This window comes from Ascidiella aspersa, chromosome 8, assembly GCF_963924565.1.
Source record: "Ascidiella aspersa chromosome 8, kaAscAspe10.2, whole genome shotgun sequence".
Taxonomy (NCBI): Eukaryota; Metazoa; Chordata; class Ascidiacea; order Phlebobranchia; family Ascidiidae; genus Ascidiella; species Ascidiella aspersa.
In genome coordinates, this window is record NC_139454.1 from 12,308,674 (window position 1) to 12,329,585 (window position 20,912).

The 20,912-nt window shown below is 37.3% G+C and overlaps 1 protein-coding gene across 1 annotated transcript; it reads left to right on the top strand.

Moving 5' to 3' along the window:
* The first annotated feature begins 3,650 nt into the window (after positions 1–3,650).
* LOC146136166 (organic cation/carnitine transporter 2-like) lies at positions 3,651–17,537 on the top strand. Its single transcript, XM_083395824.1, has 11 exons — positions 3,651–3,923; positions 4,614–4,704; positions 4,790–4,863; positions 5,741–5,844; positions 6,560–6,714; positions 10,443–10,611; positions 12,007–12,246; positions 13,736–13,950; positions 16,285–16,467; positions 17,132–17,270; positions 17,415–17,537. The coding sequence occupies exons 1-11, from the start codon at positions 3,681–3,683 to the stop codon at positions 17,488–17,490; spliced, it is 1,689 nt and encodes a 562-aa protein (XP_083251950.1). The 5' UTR covers positions 3,651–3,680; the 3' UTR covers positions 17,491–17,537.
* Positions 17,538–20,912: the final 3,375 nt, after the last annotated feature.

The window sequence follows — 20,912 nt, forward strand, 5'->3', positions numbered from 1 at the left end:
TGCGCTGTGGAAGACTGACTGCCAAGTGCCAAAGTGCGTCGCGTACAAACGGAAAACGTGTTCAAAATACTGGACATACATTTTTAATTTTTATTTTTGAAATGTAATAAAAACTTGCAAGAAATTTGAAAGAAATTCCGGTATACCCCCCAAAAAATCGCGCTCGCTTCGCTCGCCAGGTGTGCCCGGACTTAAATACAGTACGTTAAGAAACACTGAAATAGATTAACCATTACGGGAATCGCGTTTTCGCACGGTGGTTTTATTACACTTTTCATTAGTAGTGGATGTCGATGTGTGGACTTGAATTTTGAACCTATAACAAACGCTTTTTACCCCGCTTTGCGCCAACACTTTACTGCCTCCTTAAAAGTAATTAAACACGATTTTAAGTGCGAAAACATATCCGAAGCCCGCCTGATTAACAGTTGTTCTAACATTTTAATAACATAATTCGTAGTTAACATTTTGTGCGGCCCGCAGAGACCTTTCTGAGTTTGGTTTTAGCCCGCGACTAGAAAAAGTTTGCCGACCCCTGTTGTACAGTATGTGTACTCTTTCAAAGATAATTAAATTGCCGCAGTTATTCACAACTTATTGATTTCGAAAGCTTTTGCTATCCAGTATCGTAAATCCTACTTGTTGCGCTTTGAAATTATTTTTTTTTTTTTTTTAGAGTACCACATCTCAGAAAGTTGTGCCGCTAATAAGCTGACATTTTTACACATACCTTGTGTTAGCTTTGGCAATCCAACGAACATACGGCCAAAAATATTAATAGAATAAATTGGTATTCATGTTTATTTTATATTCAGCCATGCTACACTCAATTGTAGAGATTTTTTGCTAAATTTCCCCGATATAAACTACAATACATCATTTTCAAAAATAGCCATCGCTTGTAGTCATTATCAATCGGGCTATGCTCCTAATATTAGATCAGTGGTCGGCAAACTGTTGGCCTTGGCCCAAATGTGGGCCGCAGAGGCATTTTTAATGGGCCGCGAGTTACTTTTGAATAGTTGTTATAGGTCGTGTGATAATCGTAGGCCTACAATTATTGCACTTTATGTTAATAGTTGGTGTGTCATAGAATTTTCAAATTGGCTCAGCTTGGAAAGGCACACGTGCCAAATGTGGTCCTCGAGAGCCTGCTATTTTTTGCCAACTTTAACTATGTAAATAATTTTTTTGTTGTGGGCCACGTGATAGTACATTGCACTTTATTTAAAAGTTTGTGTGGCACAGAATTTTTAAATTTGCTTAGCTTGGAAACGCCAATGTGCCAAATGTGGTCCTGAGAGCCTGTCGAACTATATTATTTGCCAACCTAAACTATATGTAATTGAAATTGTTTTATATCTGTGTCGGGGCGTAGAAGGCACAGGCAATTTTAAAAGGGTCCGTGGTAAAAATAAGGTTGAAGAACACTAATTTAACCTATTTGACATATTAACATGGTAATATTTTCACTTGTATTAACATGCAATATGTTTACTCGTATATATATAAGATGATTGATTAATGAAATGGCGTGTGTTAATTCATGACACCAATTATTTTTTGTTCAGATCTCTCTTTCCATTTATACTTACACGATGTGCTATCGTAAGATTTATCCATTTGATAGGCTCGCCAGGTTTATAGGAAACCTTGCCAGCTCGCTAGTGTATATATTTAACATATTAGCAACTGTTGGACTTATATCAATCACCTTTATTCCCCTGCGAGTGTTGGTTAAATACCGTTATATCGTGGCTGCCAAAACTTTGCCAAGACAAAACGTTACCCGGGGACACTTAAACTTGACATGCATGGTGCATTATACAATTTATCTTGACGAGACGGACATCGCGATTTCTGGCAGTAAAAAATACTACAAAATCCTGATAAATTTAGCGTTTTGTTTAATGCATAACAGCAGGTCGCCTTTGTGACTTAAGGTTCGTAAAGGATATTTACATCTGCGCGATTTCGCAGTTAAATTGCTATTTGCAGTGTACCCGCTGTTTATAATGTTTTTGTAACTTTCCTTTAACGCTACCATTAAAGCAAGTAAAACGTCAGTTTTGTGTCTACTCGTTGCGAAGCGATAGTTTTACTCCTGCCCACGGAGTGATTTTAATTGTTCGATCGACCATCGTTAGTCCGCTCTTTTTCTACCGCGATAAATTCTGGGTTGAGTGGCGCGCTAAGATGTTTTAAACGGTAATTTCTCCGGACGTTGTACCGCTAATAGGCTGAAATGTTTATACAGTCTTAGTATAGCCTTTAGTAATCCAATAATCACACTTTTAGCGACAAATAAAATATTGATATTCATTTTATGTTTTTATAGCTGAATCTAAAAGTGTGGTTACTTGATTGCTGAAGTCAACAAAAGTGTGTTTGAAAATATTAGATCTCTAACGTGAATATTAGATGCTCTTTGTGGACTTTGAATTCGAAAGGCTATATGTCGAACTTAAGCAGTTGGAAATGTTAGATGCATAGTCCAACTGATATTGACTACGAGCAATGGATGTTTAAAAATAGTATGCCTTGTACTTTATATAGCGCGAAATTCAGCGAGAAAGCTTGACAAAAATATAATAATATGCCTGTATTTTAATCTTCAGAAAAATTATTATATTATTTTTTATATAGTGTGATTGCTTCATTGCTAATGCCAATGCAGGACTATATAAAATTTCAGATTAGTAGCGGCATAACGTTAGGAGATATTTCCTCATAAAAATCTCGGCGCTTTAAGTTGGCCAGGTAGTTTGGTCTGGTTTTTGCAAGACATTCTTTACGGCAAGACGGTGGCATGCTGTTGGGGATCCCGGCCAGGGCTCTGTAGACCGTGAAGCATGTCAATTGTTTAATTTTAGAACAGACAAGAGATACTGAAAAGCGAGGCATAAAGAAGGTAAACTTTGAAGCGGTTAGCCTTGTCTTAGCTTTTGTAAATTATGTTTTAACTAACTTGTAACTTTTTGAGGTGCAGTTACTCTCGGGCTCTGCGAGGAAAGGTAGTTTATGTTTGTGAAGTTTGCTTTAATGGCCCAAACTTTTGGGCGTTGGGCGGCATCGATGAGTTGAAGGATTTTTGCCACGGCAACGAATATTTTAGAAATTTACATCATATTTTATTGAAATTGTCAAGTTAGGAGGGGTTTGCCTTAGATTAGTTTCGAGCGAACATTTTACTTAAAGTTTATGCAACCAGGCTTGTGCTGTCCCTTCATCTATCTTGCTAAAGGGTTGAGTTTCAGTTAAGTATTAAAATCAACTTTATTAAATTTCTTCCTCACCCAAGAATGACGAGTTGCATGATTGATGACTTTTTATTTGAAAAGCCAAAGCTGTATGCAGCGGCATATTTATAGTGTTTTAACAGAAATGATTAGTGTTGACGAAACGCAGTTAATTTATTTATTTGTATTTTGTCCCGAAGAACGCTCCTTCTAAAGTTCTAAATCTCAATCCACAGGGGACGTTTCGTTGTTTTGCACAATGTGTCCAAAAATGTGAACGCGAAAATGTGCGCACATTTTAAATGCCTTCGTATTGCCATTTGGACTGACGATAAATGTCATTCCGCTCCTTGGCCTTTTTGATCCAGGCGAGGTAAGAAAAGCAGGGTTCTGTTTCTTTTTCAGCAGCTTTTAGTGGTTTAGTCGAAATATTGAAATTCAATGGTTAACGAAAAGGATGACGACTCGGAAAATATTCAGCGTCCGGAGCGCTCAGGCATTTTTGCGGAGCTAAACGTATTCGGGCGATACCAGAAGCGTCTTTTCCTTCTAATTTTCCTTTCCACTATTCCGAACGGCTTAAATACTTTTCAGTTCCTGGTTGTCCACCATACGCCCGAGTTTCGCTGCGACGACCCGATTCCACAACAAATGAGAGCGGCCACTTCGAACTTTACCGAACAGGTTTGGTTAAATTTTTGCTCACCCTGGCGTTTTATAGCGATAAAACAAAATGCTTTTAATTTAATTGTCTTCTTTTCTGCACACATTTGAAGTGCAGTTAATGTAGGCCTACACGTCAGCCCTAAAACAATTTTTTATACCCACAGATTAAGAAGCCCCTAAATATATCGTGCTATCTAACTAAGAATTGTTTTTTTTAATTTATCCTTTCCTGAAAATTATTGATAACTTTTCGTTATTTCCGGAGAGACAAGTGGGCCATTAAAAATCTGTGGTGGGTCATTAAAAATCGCGGGTCAGTGGTTCGCCATCCCTGCCCTGAGGTGTACAATACATCCGGTTAAAAAGCACTGTTGTAAGCCATTCATTGACTTAAGTCATTAGGCTACATCACTGGCTAAGACTTTTTATAAATTACTTTAAATCGGTAAAACACGTCATACCCTTTGCTGATTGCTTGAAAAAACTGTAACGGAATACGGTATTTATCTTCCGCACTTTTGCATATGTAACGAACTGTAATAATTGTCACGAAATTGACAGAAAAAAATAAATACCCATTGCTTCTATAAAGAAGCGTAATAATGCTAGTGAGGATTAGGACAATGTTTTAAACTTCATTCAAAAGGGCATAATTTTACACAGGTTTCTTAATTATGTAAATTCACAATTTAAAGCTGTGTTTTGCAGGTTTATAATTTGACCCATTCTGCTGAACACACGAAAGCTGATGTTTGTAGCTACCTGAATATGACAGCCAACTTCGGCAACACTTCACAACGTTAGTTCAATAAGATTTATATGAAGTTTATGTGATAGTACAATGCATATAGGCTAATAATGTTTTACAATTGGCGACCATACAGAAAACAACAGGAGCGTGGAAGTACCTTGCTCCAACATCGTATTTGAGGGCAAAGACGTAACAGTTGTCACCGAGGTAGGACGTTGGTGTCTGAACTTTGCTGCATTGTAACACTTTTGCTAAAATTAAGCTCACTCTGATTCATTGACCTAATAACGATGTTTGCATTATTAGATTAACAAATTGAAAATATACTAACTAAATCCTTTGCTGCGTGGTATCGATGTTGGATCAGGGATCAACAAACAGCCAGGCGAGACTCCGGGATTAAATTACGGCCGGGGCATGCTGCCCTAATAGACATGAAATATAGTCAATGTGTTTTCAGGTGAAATTGTAAAGTAAATATTGGGAAACTTTAAAAATGAAGGGCAATTTCATAAAGCTCTCTACAGTTAGGTTAGTTAGTAGAAATTTATTTTTCCTTTGTTTAACGATAGAATTAATACCAGGTAATGGAGTTCGACACAATTTTTTTTATCAAAAACAATGTGTTTTTATCAAATTTAAAGTATAGGTTTACCAGGTGCCATATTTTAGGAATTGTTGTAAGATGAAAAAACAAAAAACAAACAAACAATGCATATCCGGCCTTTGATTACCAGTACTTGCCACCTTTACATGGAATCCAAACATGCACTATGTGCCCATAGCCCCTAGGAGACCATGGTTGGGAAACCCTGCTTTAAATTATCCAGCCCGCGATCGTCAATCCATAAAGGTGGTTGGCCTTTGTTTGTGTTTGGTGATCGGTCATGCTTTTATTTCTAGACCTCCAGCTTTAATAAATGTGTAGATATTCGTGCTATATTAGTTTGGATTTTTCATTAAAACTGAGCTGTTTCACCGACAAGATTCACAAAAAGCCTACAGATTTATGTTTTTTGTAGAAATGTTTTGTATCTGTTTACATTTATGCATAGTCTTCGACTCACTGATTGTACTGTTTCAGCTAGGGATGGTTTGTGGGAACGCTTGGCAAAAGCCCATGTCCACATCCGCCTTCATGATGGGAAAGCTGGTGGGCGGGTGTTTGGGAGGCATTGTGTCCGACAGGTGAGTGTAGCTTTGACCATGTTTATCATGGGGATCTTCCCTTTTCTTGTTATGTTTGTATTGATGCGTGCCTTGGCTGTTTATCGAACTTGCAACATTAATGTGAAAAACATTGTATTGTAACAGATTGACATTTTTAAGTTAAAGGAATAAAAATAACTGTCTAAGTCGATTCATTGCGAAATAACTCAAGTCGGATCAATAATTTTTTACCAAAAAATAACCTGACATTATCTAGTTACGTTAACGTCAACTTTAAATTTCAAGGGTGCAATGAGACATGCGACGCCAAAATGGACTAAGACGTTATTTTAAACTGAATTGAGATTGCCACGGAGTGCGAAAGATTTTGTATTTACGTTTTACGTACGTTAGGTAAAATAGCCAAAATATAATTTTCTTAGCGGGGACATGGATTCCCCGTTGGATACGCTCCTGTTTATTACAACACTAAAATACATGTTTATCCTTTGTTAACTAGTCGAAAGTGAAATTAAACCTACCAATAAAACCTAACACATTGTATCGTCAAACGACATGCGAATTGTGGGTTATGTCATAAACTTTCAAAGTAGAAACAAATTCAATACAATAGCCCACCATTGGTTTATCTATTTTTTTACCAAACTATCATCAAAAAGCCCGGTTCATCAGGTTGCTGTCTGTTGGTCACTGCTACGGTTTTTAAACCTAATACATTTGTTTGTCGTTTAAGATTCGGACGGAAGACCACGTTCCTGCTCTTTAGCGCCTGGCAGTACTCGACCAGTTTTGCATCGAGTTTCGCCAGTGACCCAACCGCATACACGGTACTCATGTTTCTAAACGGTTGCGGCGGTCTGGTCAATTTTGTCGCCGCTGTTCTGCTAGGTAGGTACAATACTGAGCTCGTTCTTGTAACGAAACCACTAGTTTGAGTTTTACTGGAAAATATTTTAAAGAATATATATCCATCATCGCAGATTAGAAAAATCATGTAAAAAAAACATGCATTCTAATCATGTAAATCGGAATCTATAGCACAATTTAGTTGTTTTTGTCACAATTATGAACTGTATTACAATACTTTACAGACGAATATTTGTGCAAGACCAAAATAAAATGTTAGGTGAAAGGTAATTAAGGTCCAATATTCGCAGTTGACCTTTAATGTTTTCGGTCAAACGAACAACAAAGCACCACTTATAGTTGTTAGCAACAGCAAAATGCTCTAGCAAAGGTAGTAATTCAGGTCAGACACAATTAACAGATCTTAAAAGATATATTTCGCCCACAAAAGCATCGTTTGTATATATGAATAAAAAAAATGCAACAGTATAAGAATAAGTCAGTTGCATTAAAAATTGCTGTTACTCTTGCGCATCATTAAAATTTTTAGTTTTAAGTTAATTTGTATAATAAGAGATAACGTCAAAGTTGCGTCATAACGTGTATAAAACATCAAATCTTAAGAAACCTAGATCTCGGGGAAAAGATCATGTTACTAAGGAAAATAAATTAAGTGATTGGAGTAAAATAATTTGTGTCAGTCATAGTTAGGGTTGCCAATTTTGTCAATGGAAAATAAAGGACAAAAAATAATATGCATATGTTTTATATATATATATATATATATATATATATATCCTTTTTAACAAAATATTTAAACATAACCATTATGGTTGCGTATTCCTTTTTCCAATCCTTGTTAAATGAACACATACGTTTCTTTTTTTTCATTGAGGGCTCCATGATACATACTACCTATATCATAATCAATTAATTACAAAATATGAGTTGCTAATGAGCCTCCTTCCTTAACCTACTAGTATTCTGAAAAAAAAATGATACGATACTATTAACTATATCAAATACTACAAAAGTGGTTGTCAACCTGGGGTCTGCGAAACAATTATATGGGGACCGTGAAGGAAACTCTTAGTTTAATCATACTCCTATAATAGATGATAGAAAAATGAAAAACACAACACCTACCAAACTATATCAAAGCATATGCAGCTATACGGATAACAAACAGATAGCTAAAATAGCGGATTCCAATTCCTACACAACATGCCCCTCCCTCAAAAAATCTAGAAATATTTTACTCTTAATAATTGTTTTTTAGCATTTATGAGCAGGATCAGAACAGTCGATCAAGGCCATGCGGTACTTTCAACTGTCATGCACCGTTACGTCACAAACGATGTACAGATTCCGTTTTCTATACAATAAGGTAGTTTTACTACTTTTAGACAGTTTTTGCTCGTTGAATGGTTTTTGAGTATTGCGTTAACACTCCGTCAGTTGCTGCTTGAAACAGTTTGCTAGCATTGTTCTTTGTGTTCGTTACGGCAGTTAATACAATGTGACAAAAGCTAAACAAAAAAGTTCAAATTTCTGCCCCCCGCCACTTCTGGTCTATAATCCTCTACGCGTTCAAATGATCATTCAATCAACACATAATATTTTAATTAGGGTGCCGGTTAGCATTTGAGTGGGTAAGGTGTTATTAAATTTATTTTTTTTTGTTTGCAATTTCAATTTTGGAAGTCTGATTTCGCTGCTGTACCTAAACAAAGTTGTAGAGGCCAGTAGACCAGCGCCAACAAATGAAATAGGTCTGTTACGATTCCTATTTGCAGATTGGTTTTACTGAGATGAAGTCAAGTGATATTAATTAATTTCAAAAAAATGTGTTTAGTTGGTTGAATTTTGGTATAAATTGTTGCTTTAAAATCACGCTTCGGTTCTCTTGATTGTCCTTCATTTTATAATAGACCGTAAATCATCTAAAAAGGCAAAATAATTTCACTTAAATTGTTTAGAGTAGGCTGGATTGTCTGTTACACTTTGTGTCTCTATTTCAAGGATTCGTAAACTTTGATTAACGCGGTCGACCTCCTAACAAAACTTTTGGTGAACCAGGGTCGAGATGAAGTATTTAAAGATGACACCGTTAAACAAGTAAACATGCTATAGTTGTCTTCGATACAACAAATATAAAACTCAAAAAAGTATCAACACATTTAAGGAGAAGTCGCAAAAGCGTTTTTTTTTTAACTGAACTATTTTCTTCTGAACATATTTATTTGTTTTTTTGAGTTATATATCAAGATTTCAATTATACCTTTATGGGCCTAAAGTAAAGCATTGGTCTCCAACCTGCGGGTCGCGACCTGTTTCAGTCAGATGTGTTTCGTTTTCTTTACAATGACGTCACACTGACTAATGAACGTGAATAAGTATACAGAGCAGTGACAAGCTTTTGTTTCTTCTGATAAAAAAGTGCCTTTAGCTCTTAAGAGCTAATATGGATTTCAAAGTTTTCAGCAAATATATTTACTTTTGAACTTAGATGTAATCAAGTACCCGAGTTTTTCCAATTTTGTGAGTTAGCCACCGTTTTCCGCTTCATGGCTTTGTCGAGAAGAATTTAGCGCAATGAGCATAACAAAAACGAAACATCGTAATCGCTTGGAAGTAGAGCATGACCGGCAGTTTGGTTATGCTTATGCAAGTGGAGCCGCGTTTGTAAAAACTAGTGGATACTGTGCTGGCGCAAAACTTCCTAAATACAACTATTGTCGTACACATGTGTAGCCACACTTCTCTGGAATTGTGTATAATTTACGTACATTCGCTCGTGTTACGTAGTTCCAGCATTATATATTTAAAATAAAATTGATTCGCATCTGAAAACAAAATGGGCTCCTAATGTAAATTCTGATTTCATTTTATTTAAATTATGGTGGCCTATTAAAAAGGTTGGAGGCCACTGTGTAGCGTTGTAATGTTAGCTGGTCAATGCTTTCGCACTTATGCGTGAATACGTCTGTGTTATTTGCAAATACTGGGTCGTTGCAGATTTATTTGTTATACGCATTCTGCGTCTCAGCAATGCTTGCCACACCCCACTGTTATGTCTTAATTGACAATTCGTTACGGCTTCATGAGCCATGGCGATTTGACCAGAACCAGTTCCTTTCGGGACTCGCTAGTAGTTCCTTTTGGGGCTCACTAGAGTCACTCACGGGCTGACAAAGTATCTTAACTGGGCCCACAAAACTTAGTTTCAGTTATCGTCTTGCTGTTCGCAACCTTTGATATTTGCAAGTAGCATCTACTATATGCTAACTTGTCCGCCTTCTATAGTTTAACTGGTTGTTCGCTTATCAGATAATACAATTCTATTAACCTATACGTCTTGTGGTTGGCTAACGAGTTATACGCACGCAACCTTCAAACGAGAGTCAAAAACTTCAACTATACTTAACTCGTGTCCCACAACTGCCCTAAAGGTAGTCTACATATAGCCCCAAGGTGTCCACGCACCAATAATTTGAGATATTAAGTCAAAGATTGAAATAAAAACACAACTTGTGACATGCTGGAGTGAACCCCTTTTGGACATGTTCGGGTTCTGTCAAGGTTGAGATACGGTACTTTTGAAATATTTGGTTCAGTTTCGGTTCGGCTTTTTTACAGAAAACGGTTCAGGTTCGGTTACGGTGGGGGAAAAATCGCCCAAAAGCGGTTCATAGAGTTCCGTTTCGGGTCCGGTTTGACTCCCTGACTTAAACTGCTCGAAAGACCATTGAAAACCTTTTTTTTGTAAGGCACCGAGATGGTTCCGAAAAATTGGAGGAGTTTCGTAATTGCGATGACTGAGGTTGGATTTGGAGTAGGATGTCTCATCATTGGCTTTGTTGCTTACCTTATACACGACTGGAGATGGTACCTAAGGTTCACGGGTCTCATTGGTTTGCTCTACATTCCCTACATTTGGTAAATAATGCGCATGTGTTTGATAAATTGTTTATTTATAATACCCACATTAGTGCTGCAATAGGAATGTCTGCGGGGTCGCCGTGTACTATTTGAAAAGTTGAATATAAACTAAAAAGTTCAGTAGAAGAAGCATGACCTGACCAGTCTATGTCTAACACTTGTATTAATGACCTTTGTCAGTGACTCGGACGATTTATGACATCACAAATCACACTTGTTCCAATCAATCGCCGAACAATAACCTTTGTTTTATTTTGAAAAAAAGTAGTTAGGAGGCAAATAAACCTTAAATCGCACTTTATAGCTACTTACATGTGAATGATAATGGCGTAATCCTAACATTCTTGCCAATAACAATTTTTACAAACATCCGAAATGTACAGTGAAGTAATTTTGAAATGATAGTCCCAGTTAAGTCAGTTGGCAAAAAACTTAACTCCAAGTCAAGACATTTTTGAAAGAACTCAAGTCCAAGTCAAGTCTTTTTGGCCATAATTAGAACAAGTCAATGTCAAGTCAAGTCCTTCTAATAAAAATCAAATGTCTGTTCAAATTTATAAATTAGTCCGATTATGAGCAATACCCTTTAATAAAAAAATAACAGAAGTCCAACATGTTGCAAGCAAAATGTTTTACGTGCAAAACTTAGGATAAATAACTCAATTTTTTGTTAAAATATACTTAATGAACACACTTTATTTAAAAGTCATTTGGCCAAAAGCCTTAATTCAAGTCAAGCCATTTGTCCAAAAAACTCAAGGCAAGTCATTTTTGTTTTCAAAAGGGTAAGTTAATAACTTTAATAGAAAATACCAAAAATCCAACATGTTGCAAGCAATATATTTTACGTGCTAAACTTAAGATAAATAACTCAATTTTCGGTAAAATATACTGAATGAAAACACTTTATTTCAAAGTCATTTCTCCATAAGACTCAAGTCAAGTCGTTTTTTCCCAAACGACTTAAGTCTCAATTCAAGTCAAGTCAAGACATGCGGCATTGACTTCAATACAACACTAGAAATGTGCACATTTTGACAAATTATATATGATTGTAGGCCTATTCTGGTTTATGTGTAGTCCACCAACATATGGGGGAAAGCAACGGCTAAGGTAATAGGCCTATATAGTAGCCTACTTTCTTTAATACAAATTGTTATTGTCGATCGACTGGGTGATAGGTTTCATGAATGCCAAACACCCATTATTTGTTTTTAGAACTTTTGAAAGGTTTGAATTAACACAACTGTTAAAACTTTTTTGGCACTTTTGGACAAATTCTTTAAATGATAAGCGTATCAAAGAAGCAATACAATTAGCAAAGTCGCAATTGGCGTCGAAGTTAGGCCTGTATTATATTAATTTACAAGTTGCTTTTCTCTTTTAATAAAGGCTTCTGGATGAGTCACCCCGCTGGCTGATGGCATCCGGAAAATCAAAACAGGCAATAAAGCTGCTAAGAAAAGTCGCCAAAGTTAATGGTCTTAAGGTGGACGAAGATGTTGTAACGGAGACCAGTGCGCTGACCACAATAACTAAAAAAGAAACAAATGGATCAACTTGGAAAACCTTTATTTCAATCATTTGCAGTCGCCGACTCTTTCTACGTTTGGTAATCGTGTGTTATTCCTGGTAAGCTTGTTTTATCGACAGACGCTAGTTTTAATTAGGTTGTTTTAAACAAAATTGCTTATTTATCTGAGGCTGAAACATATACACAACAATGGTAGCCTAGTTCAGTGTTTCTTAAACTGGTGCATAGTTCACCCCGGAGCGAATAACATTTTTGCAGGGGTGAACAAATCAAAAGGGGTGAATAAGGGTGAACCGTCAGAAATGTATGATAGCTCTGCAGTAAATCAACTATACTGAACTATCGTTTTTTTGGTGTTTTTTTTGCTTATTGTAATAGTGAAGTTGGTTTGCACTGAGTGTGCAAGTACAAAATTTGGTGACTGTGTTTTGTGCTTTTGTAGCTTTATATCTCTGGACTCGAAAAATGGTAAATTTGCAAAATCATTTTGTGCTGTTATATATAGACGAGATAGTTTTATCATATCATGAGACAAGGGTGAATGAAATCTGCAGATAGATGCTAGGGGTGAACGAAGCTAAAAAAGTTTAAGAACTGGCCCTAGTTAATCGTACATTTAAATCGTAAGGATAGAAATGCCTTACTCATTTGAATTGGGTAAACTTCAATTTAAGAGACTTATATAATTGGCTTATTGGGCATTCCAAGAAATAAATAGGTTTTAATTGACCTGATTTGGACAAACATGTGTTGAAGACATGGACTCGACAGTTGTAAGGCTGCATAGAAACCATGTACAAATGTCGCCCAAAGCGCAAAAAATATATTGCGTTAATCGTGTTTTACGTGACGATACATAATGTAAAGGTTATACTGCAAATAACGTTGCAAATTCGCGCAAAAAAGAGTGGCGCTAACCAGTTGTGATATATGAATGGCAAGTTCGCAAAGAGCGCGAAAAAAATTCGCAGTTTTGTTCGTTAAAGTTGGCAATAACACACTTTGTGAAGAGGGTGGAATGGTGTTTAACCCATTGTGCACAACTTAGAATCAATTATATCATACTCCACTGTGAAAAGTATGGCAATTGAACCCACTAGTTTGTTTCAACAAACCCAACCATTAACTATGCACCCCTATTTCCTATACATTACATTAGCGGAGTGCACTTTTGACCTTTAGTACGCTCATCAACCCGATAAACGCACCCTAGACAGGATCATATTATACTGACTAGACACAGCCTAAATCGGTCGTATTAACCAGCAAATATTAAAAAAAAAACGAGAAACTATTAACACATAGGAGCCCTAAAGTTGGCAAAATCATAAACCATTTTTCTTCCAATACTAGTCTTTATATGTGTAATTTTGATGTAAAGCGTATGACAGCATTAAAGCAGAATTAACAACAAACAATCACTACATGAAACCAATAAAATCATTTTAAGGAGAGCTCGCACCCCCATAAATTGGTTCCCCCCTGTATTGTTTTACGGTGCACATATAACTACATTTCAGGTATTGCCTCGGGACCAAGGAAGTTTTACAGCAAAATATTTTTTAAATTCTCTCTGTAAATCTCTAGGGCGATCGTCAGCCTCACGTATTACATGATCTCGCTGGACTCGGCTAGCTGGTCTGATAATCGCTACCTGAACATGACCCTTCTGGGTGTGGCCGAAATCGCAGCAACCACAATTTTCTACTTCGGAGTGCAACATATCGGAAGGAAAAACACCTACATCGCTTTCATCAGCCTGACATCCCTCTGCGTTGCGGCCGTGCCTTACATCAAGATGTGTAAGTAGAAACAATCTTATACGTCTACCAGAATGGAAGAGCGAAGCTTCTTTTGGAACTGTCGCGTGTAAATTTTCAGATAAAGTTTGTATTTCTGATAGAAATCGGCACTTTATTGTTTTTCCTATCCGTAAAGGAACACGTCGTAACTTGTTATAGTTGTCTACGGAGTCGGTTAGACAAAATCCCAGTCCGACTCCTGCTAAATGTACCCATTTTGTCCGGAGTTGTTATTTTACTCTACAGCATGTATTTCACTGATACACGTAATTAAACAGGTGTAATATGATTACAGGTGTAATATGATTAGTCTCCCACAAACGTGGTTGGCACATATTTCACAACATGCCATTTTCGGTCTTTTTAGTTGGATTTATGACTGGAGGGCCACGGGCATAACTCTCAAGCTAGGCCATGGTATTCTGTCGTTTATGTCAGGTAATTAGAACCGATATAATTTATTTGTTTAGTCGAAATTACTGGCCGATAACCTCGCCTTATTATTAAGTGTCTGTCAAATAATTTCAAAACTCGTTAGGATTCGCAATTATGGATTCGTTTCTCTAGATTCGAAATCTATTATTGTAGAATACCTTGGTAGGCCTATTATACTTTGCTGATCCCTACTCGCCAGTTAAACTTTCTAGAACTATATCGCTAGAAGTATTATGGGTAGTGTATCGCGGAAAAGTTCAAACCTTTGATTGGCGTGAAAAACGTCAGGCGTTATAAAACCCTATTGAAAGGCTCTCGACCCTCGTGGCCCCCTGCTTATAAAAATACTAAGCAATGCGTTAAAAGTATTTTCACTTGTTTTACTTGTGCACGTTAATGACAAACAGCCATTAATTAACGAAAATACAGCCATTAATGAACGAATAAGTGCACTTACTTACTAAAAAATTAACAAATAAGTCATTTTAATTTAAACTAACTTATTTTTATATTCGTCTCTGTTTTGTACTGAGCCAAGCGATGTCTTTACATTCGTCGAGATGGTTACTCGATTTTCGTTTTATTAATGCGTTACTATTAGCCTACTTGAGAAATAATCTGAGTATAACCGCTGAATGTTGGCCGAAAAATGACCTTTTGAATAACCCGGTAGTGTACTTTATGCGTTTACAATGAAATGTTTCTTTTGCAACTGAACGTCCTTAAAGGAAATTGCGAACCGTTGCACCAGGCATTACATACTAGTTGCTTGCCTAACAGCATTTGTCGGCACTTAAAGATTAGGCGAAGGGTATCGGCAAGTAATAATTGGCCGCTCGATAAAACACTGACGCCGCACTACATGGCTACATATGAAGTAGCACAGTAATGGTCTCTAACCAAACTTGCCACTCGCGAACGACCAATTAGGCGTAACTTTTCACGATAAAACGAATAAAATAGATACAATATTCTATATTAAACGTCCCTACTGACTACTCAAAGCAGGTGTCAGAAAAAAAATGTGTTACAAAACGTTACACGAAAGGTTTACAGTCCTAATAAAAACACAAAATTAACTGGTAAATTTTGAAAATAGTGACACTCTGGATTTGCAATACCTAGCTAGAGAGTTATGTCCGTGGCCCACCAATGACTACTCCGTGGCCCCCCATGGGGGCCGAGGGCCACGGTTGAGCAATTTTGGCTTAATTACTAGAGCAGTGGTTCTCAACCGTTTTTATACCGTAGACCCTATTAACCGGTATTTAAACTCAAATGTTGAAAATGAAAGAAGATATTCGAAACGTTCGAATAATACCTAGATCTGTATGGGCTTGTGTAATGTGAGTTATTGCATATAATCTAAATATTCTATACCTTGGTGTTTTTAACATAATTATCTTACATCTGGAACGCACAAGCAAAAAAGTATTTTCCGGTTGCATTGTATGGTTTCGACATATTTTTTACTGATTTCAGCAGGATGCATAACCTATTGGGCAAAAGTTTTACCCGGTTGCTCGTTTTTTGCTCCAACAGTACGACAACAGACGATGAAAACACAAAAAATAATTTCTCGCACGAATTCCAAATTCCCCTTTGAAACTTGTGGTGGAATTTCCAACCTCTGCACCAGAGCTCGTCACAAAAGCAAACATATACTGACAAATAAGTTGCCTTTTATACTTTAATAAAGAAGAGGCACTTATTATACTATCCATGTAAAAAAGACAAATTAATTTGAAATCGGATCGGTATTGGTTTTTACCTTCGTTTCTGGCGAGTATCAAATCCACGACACCGGTGGGTATAGGCAAAACTATCTGACATATCTATTTACAAATGGACTTGAATTGTAAATTGTGACAGGGTGTTTTACCTGCTTTTCATCCACAGGGAACCCCTCCCTTGTCGTTGTGGCCGTCATCTCAGGACGCCTCTTCGTGACCGCTGCCTATTGCGTCGTTTACGTTCACACGGTCGAGCTCTTTCCCACCGTGGTCAGGAACATGGTGATGGGATTGGCCTCTGCTTGTTCCAGAATCGGCAGCATGCTTGCTCCATTTATCATCTACATAGGTAAGCAATTGACTTTGCAAAGTGTCCCCGGTAGGGCTGCGGAGTCGGACTCGGGACTCGAGGAAGACCACATAAATTTATCCAAGTCCCGAGTCCGACATGCACATGTGCACTACCAAATTTTTAAACTGAAATGGCCGCCAACCTGAAATTGTAAAGGTAGAATAGCATGTGTTGGAATATTTTCAAATCATGTATTGTGAGTGAAAAAAATTGTGAAAAAAGACACCCCTATAAGTGGATTGCGCAATATCCTCGTTATTTTAGTTATGTAATTTGGCGGAATACAGGCCGGACTCAGGGCTCGACGAAATCGTGCATTTGACCGGAGTCGGGCTCGGTAGTCGGACTCAAGTTATTTTCAACCGACTCCACAGCCCTGATCCCCGAATGGATACGCACTGATTGCGGTAGAAATCTCCTGATTTTAAATTTAAAAATCCTTTGTTTTTTATTTTCCCGGCGAAAGTTTGCTTAACCGTCTGATTTGTTGTTTTTCGAGAAAGGATATTTTTTTGAGAAACAAGGAAGACGAATCAATGAAGGTACCGTAAAACCTTCTATTACACTTTAAACTTAACTCCTACCGTTGGACAAATAATCTTCTACGGTTGGACACCTGAAATAACAACCCACAACATCTCATAACGCGCTGTCGTTTCAGGACACCAGACCAAGGGTCCAACCATGTCCGTTATCATGGCCGCAATTATTCTGCTGAGTGCAGCCACCTTCCTGGTTCTGCCCGAAACGAGAAACGCCCAACTGCCGCAGACTATCGAAGACGCTAAGAGAATGAAAAGGTATAAATGTTGCAGGCTGCTGCTTAAATAGACAAATAGCTTTACGTAACGTTTATATCGTAACATATAAAATAAGCCTGATTTTTTCATTACACTCGTCGGTGACATGAAAATTTATTTTTAACCTATCATATGCTCTTTCAGTGGCGTGAAGATTATTACTCAATGCCAAGGAAAAGAAAAACGCAGTGCGACAAGAGATGGTAAAACGAGCGTGTAAAACCGAAATCGGTTTTGCAATGTCCCCATGTTTGTTCCGCAATGTCGAACATATGGTGGTAAAATTCTATCTTTGTAGTTAACCTATATGTGAATACAAATATACACGCTTGACGCCTAATACAAAAATATGCGCATGGATTTATTTGTGTTACAAGGTTGAGAAAACTTTTTTACTTGCTTTTTCGCACCGTTTTGAGAAAAAAATCACTCGACTTAGAGAAAATTAATAAAAATTAATAAAACGAGTTCAGACATAGGCCTCGACACCGCAAAGGGGCATACTCAACAAAACATCGTTGGGTGCACTCAATTGGCATACTATGACTGACCTGATCGTTTTCGGAAGCCACTGCAAGATGTTTTGGATCAACGACACTTTTGCGCACACAACCCTGAGTTTCACGTCGACAATACCGTTATCACGGTTGTAACTCTAAAAGGCTTCAGTTTAGTAAGCAAGGCGTTCTGGAGCTTTTTTAGCACGCTGCCCTTTAAGCATCATCCTAAATTGAGAATTACATTTAATTGTTCATACCGATTTAGTTTAAATCGCTACTTAATTTAACATGTGATTGAAAATGTTACTAGTGCTAACTGTTTTAAGTTTTGGATACGAGTGAATCGACATAAAACATAAAATGTCGCCTTATACCACCTTTAATGAAAATGTTTTATTCCCATAAAGAATTGACAAACGCGGCGGGAAATATGTTAACAGTTTGAGCGACACAAACGTCCAGGCTGTTGTAAGCACGACGGAAGGTAATAGTATAGCCACATTATTATTCCAAGAACGCTACGCCTTTAGATTGAATCACTAAGAGCAACTAAATTATATGATAAACTTACTGCCGCATTCCGAAGTTAAGTTAGTTTGAAAGGCTACATACCGTCGTCAAATTAAATCAGTTAGCCTAGAAACCGCTGTCAAAGTTACTTAGGTTATGAAGGGCTTATATCTCATCTCAATTGGAATTTGTACACAATTCGGAAAAATGTTTTTGGAACCGAGAAAGCCTCGCTGCTTGAAAAATCCAGGTTTGGCAGCAGAAGTTCGACCGACGATATTAGTGGTGTGAGAGAAAATTAAAGGTGGTATAAGACGATTAATTACGCCGACCGCGTAATTTGCCCGACGTTTTTTGTTTTGTCGTTTGATAGTGCCAAACATTTTTCTATATTTGGTTTTGCACTAGTAGTCAGAGCTGCGGATTCGGTTAAAACCACCCGAGTCCGACTCTACTGTATTTCACCGATTTACGAAACTAAAATAAGATGGATAATCCGCAATCCTTCGTAGGGCTCATGGAAAATATGCCGCCATATGCTATTTCACCGTAACAATTTACAGTTTGCTGCCATAGAGTTTCGAAATTTGGTTATACGCAATCGGCATACTCGAGTCCCGAGTCCGACTCCGCAGCCCTGCTGTGAACTGACATCTAAATTACGATTAATCTGACATCTAATTTACGTATAGGGAGACGCCATTTAACCTAATTTCATAAGTTAAATTCTGTAAAGATACCTTAACCCTGCTGGAAAAAACAAACTGTCACGAACACAAAACTGTGCCTGCTATTTTGGAATATACTACAACGTTTTTTTAGCCGGGACCTAGATATGTTAACTGTCACTTTCTCTTTAAGCTAGGTTTCTTAGTCGCACAAAATCACACGTGCGTACTTCAATGTAGAATGCCCTCAGGGCTCTCACAAATGAAAACCAGAAAATCCCTGAAGCTATGTCAAAAAATCCCTAGATGGCACGAAAAATCCCTAAACCATAATTAGCGCGTTATTATGTGATCACATTACCTTATATAATATACAAATGACAGACAAATTAAACTTGTTTACATGCTAAAAACGAGCTGTAGATATTCCCATATTTTTTTAATAACTGCATTGTGTAGCCCAGGGTGGTCCAAGGTTGACAGCATCGCGGGCCACAATATATCTTGCATATATTTTGCGGGGCACATAAAGTAGGCCACATGCGTACCAGAAGCGGATCAACGATTTTTGTTTGGTCGGGGTATGAAATGGTTAAATGACGTCACAAAGCATCGTTAAATACATTTAAGCTCCAGAAACTTGCTACTATCGTCGAACTTGTGCGCAAATAAAACCGAGTGTTATAAGACTGGGAAAAATGGTGCGCGCAAAAATTTGCGTATTTGACAAAACTTTTAATTTAGATGACTGCATTTTAAAAGCGTAGAACAGTGGTTCTCGACCGCCGGTCCGCCAAATATATTACAATCTTAAATTTTAACCACAAAATGCAAGATGTTGAAGGCTTGTCCATAAATTTAGAACTTCGCCAGCTTCGTAATTTGCAACAGTTGTGGCGTAACATAGAGTCAATGGTCTTCTTTGGACTTTTTTGTACAACACAATGCAAGTGTTGTGCCCAGCTTTTTAAAAGTAGGATACAGCTCGTTTAAGTCTTTCATTTTAGGACCAGTTGTATGTAAAAAAACTTTAATAGAACCACGTATAACACGTATGATATCAAAGAGACAACAGCAAATTGCTCATTGAATGGAAGTTTCCATTCTTTGCTTTAAAGTTGCATACTTTTGTCATATTTGCATTTTGGGTTGATTTTGAAGGTCCATCGGTTCGCAAATTTTGTTCTGAAATTTTACCGGTCGGTAAGATGAAAAGGTTGAGAACCACTGGCGTAGAATGTTTACGGAAACCGTGCGGACCTTACTAAAATTTTAAGCCAGATGTTACAAACTACACACTCGTCAAATTACGAAGATGTTATCGCGCAAAAACTGGTTTATTTAATGGTATAACCGGATAGGTGTAATCATACCCAAACAATTGCAGTACTGTTCGTTGGTCACTTAGAGTTCTTTAATTGAACTCTCAACGGTGCGTATGTAATCATACAACATTGCTTCGCGGCCACGGAGAATGACGTCACATGTGGCCTGCAGGTCTGGGTTTGGACCACCCTGGTGTAGCCTACAGGTCTAGCCTACTATTGTTCATTATGTTCAGCTACTCATTTGAGAAGCAATATGTGGACGTACTTTACCTGGTGCCATTTTAATTAAAATTATATCTTTCACCTGACCACATTAAAAAAAATTGAGTGGGTATAATGCATAATGTACAATAACGCAACAATCAACAAATTCATGCCAGGTTTTACATAGACTAAGCAGTTTCAGTTACTCTTTAAAATTTTCAAATCAACTTCCAACAGAAGCAAGTAGGCTCGTATATTCTGAACCTGTTTTTTTTTCAAAATTGCAATTCGGTTAACTTTTACTTAACTAGTTAACAAATCATACAATACGATTTGTAAAATAAGGCTAAAAATCCCCCCAAAATCCCTAGATCACCAAAATCCCCAGATGTGTCCTTAAAAGGGGCGTAAAGTTCCAATTTGGAACTAAAT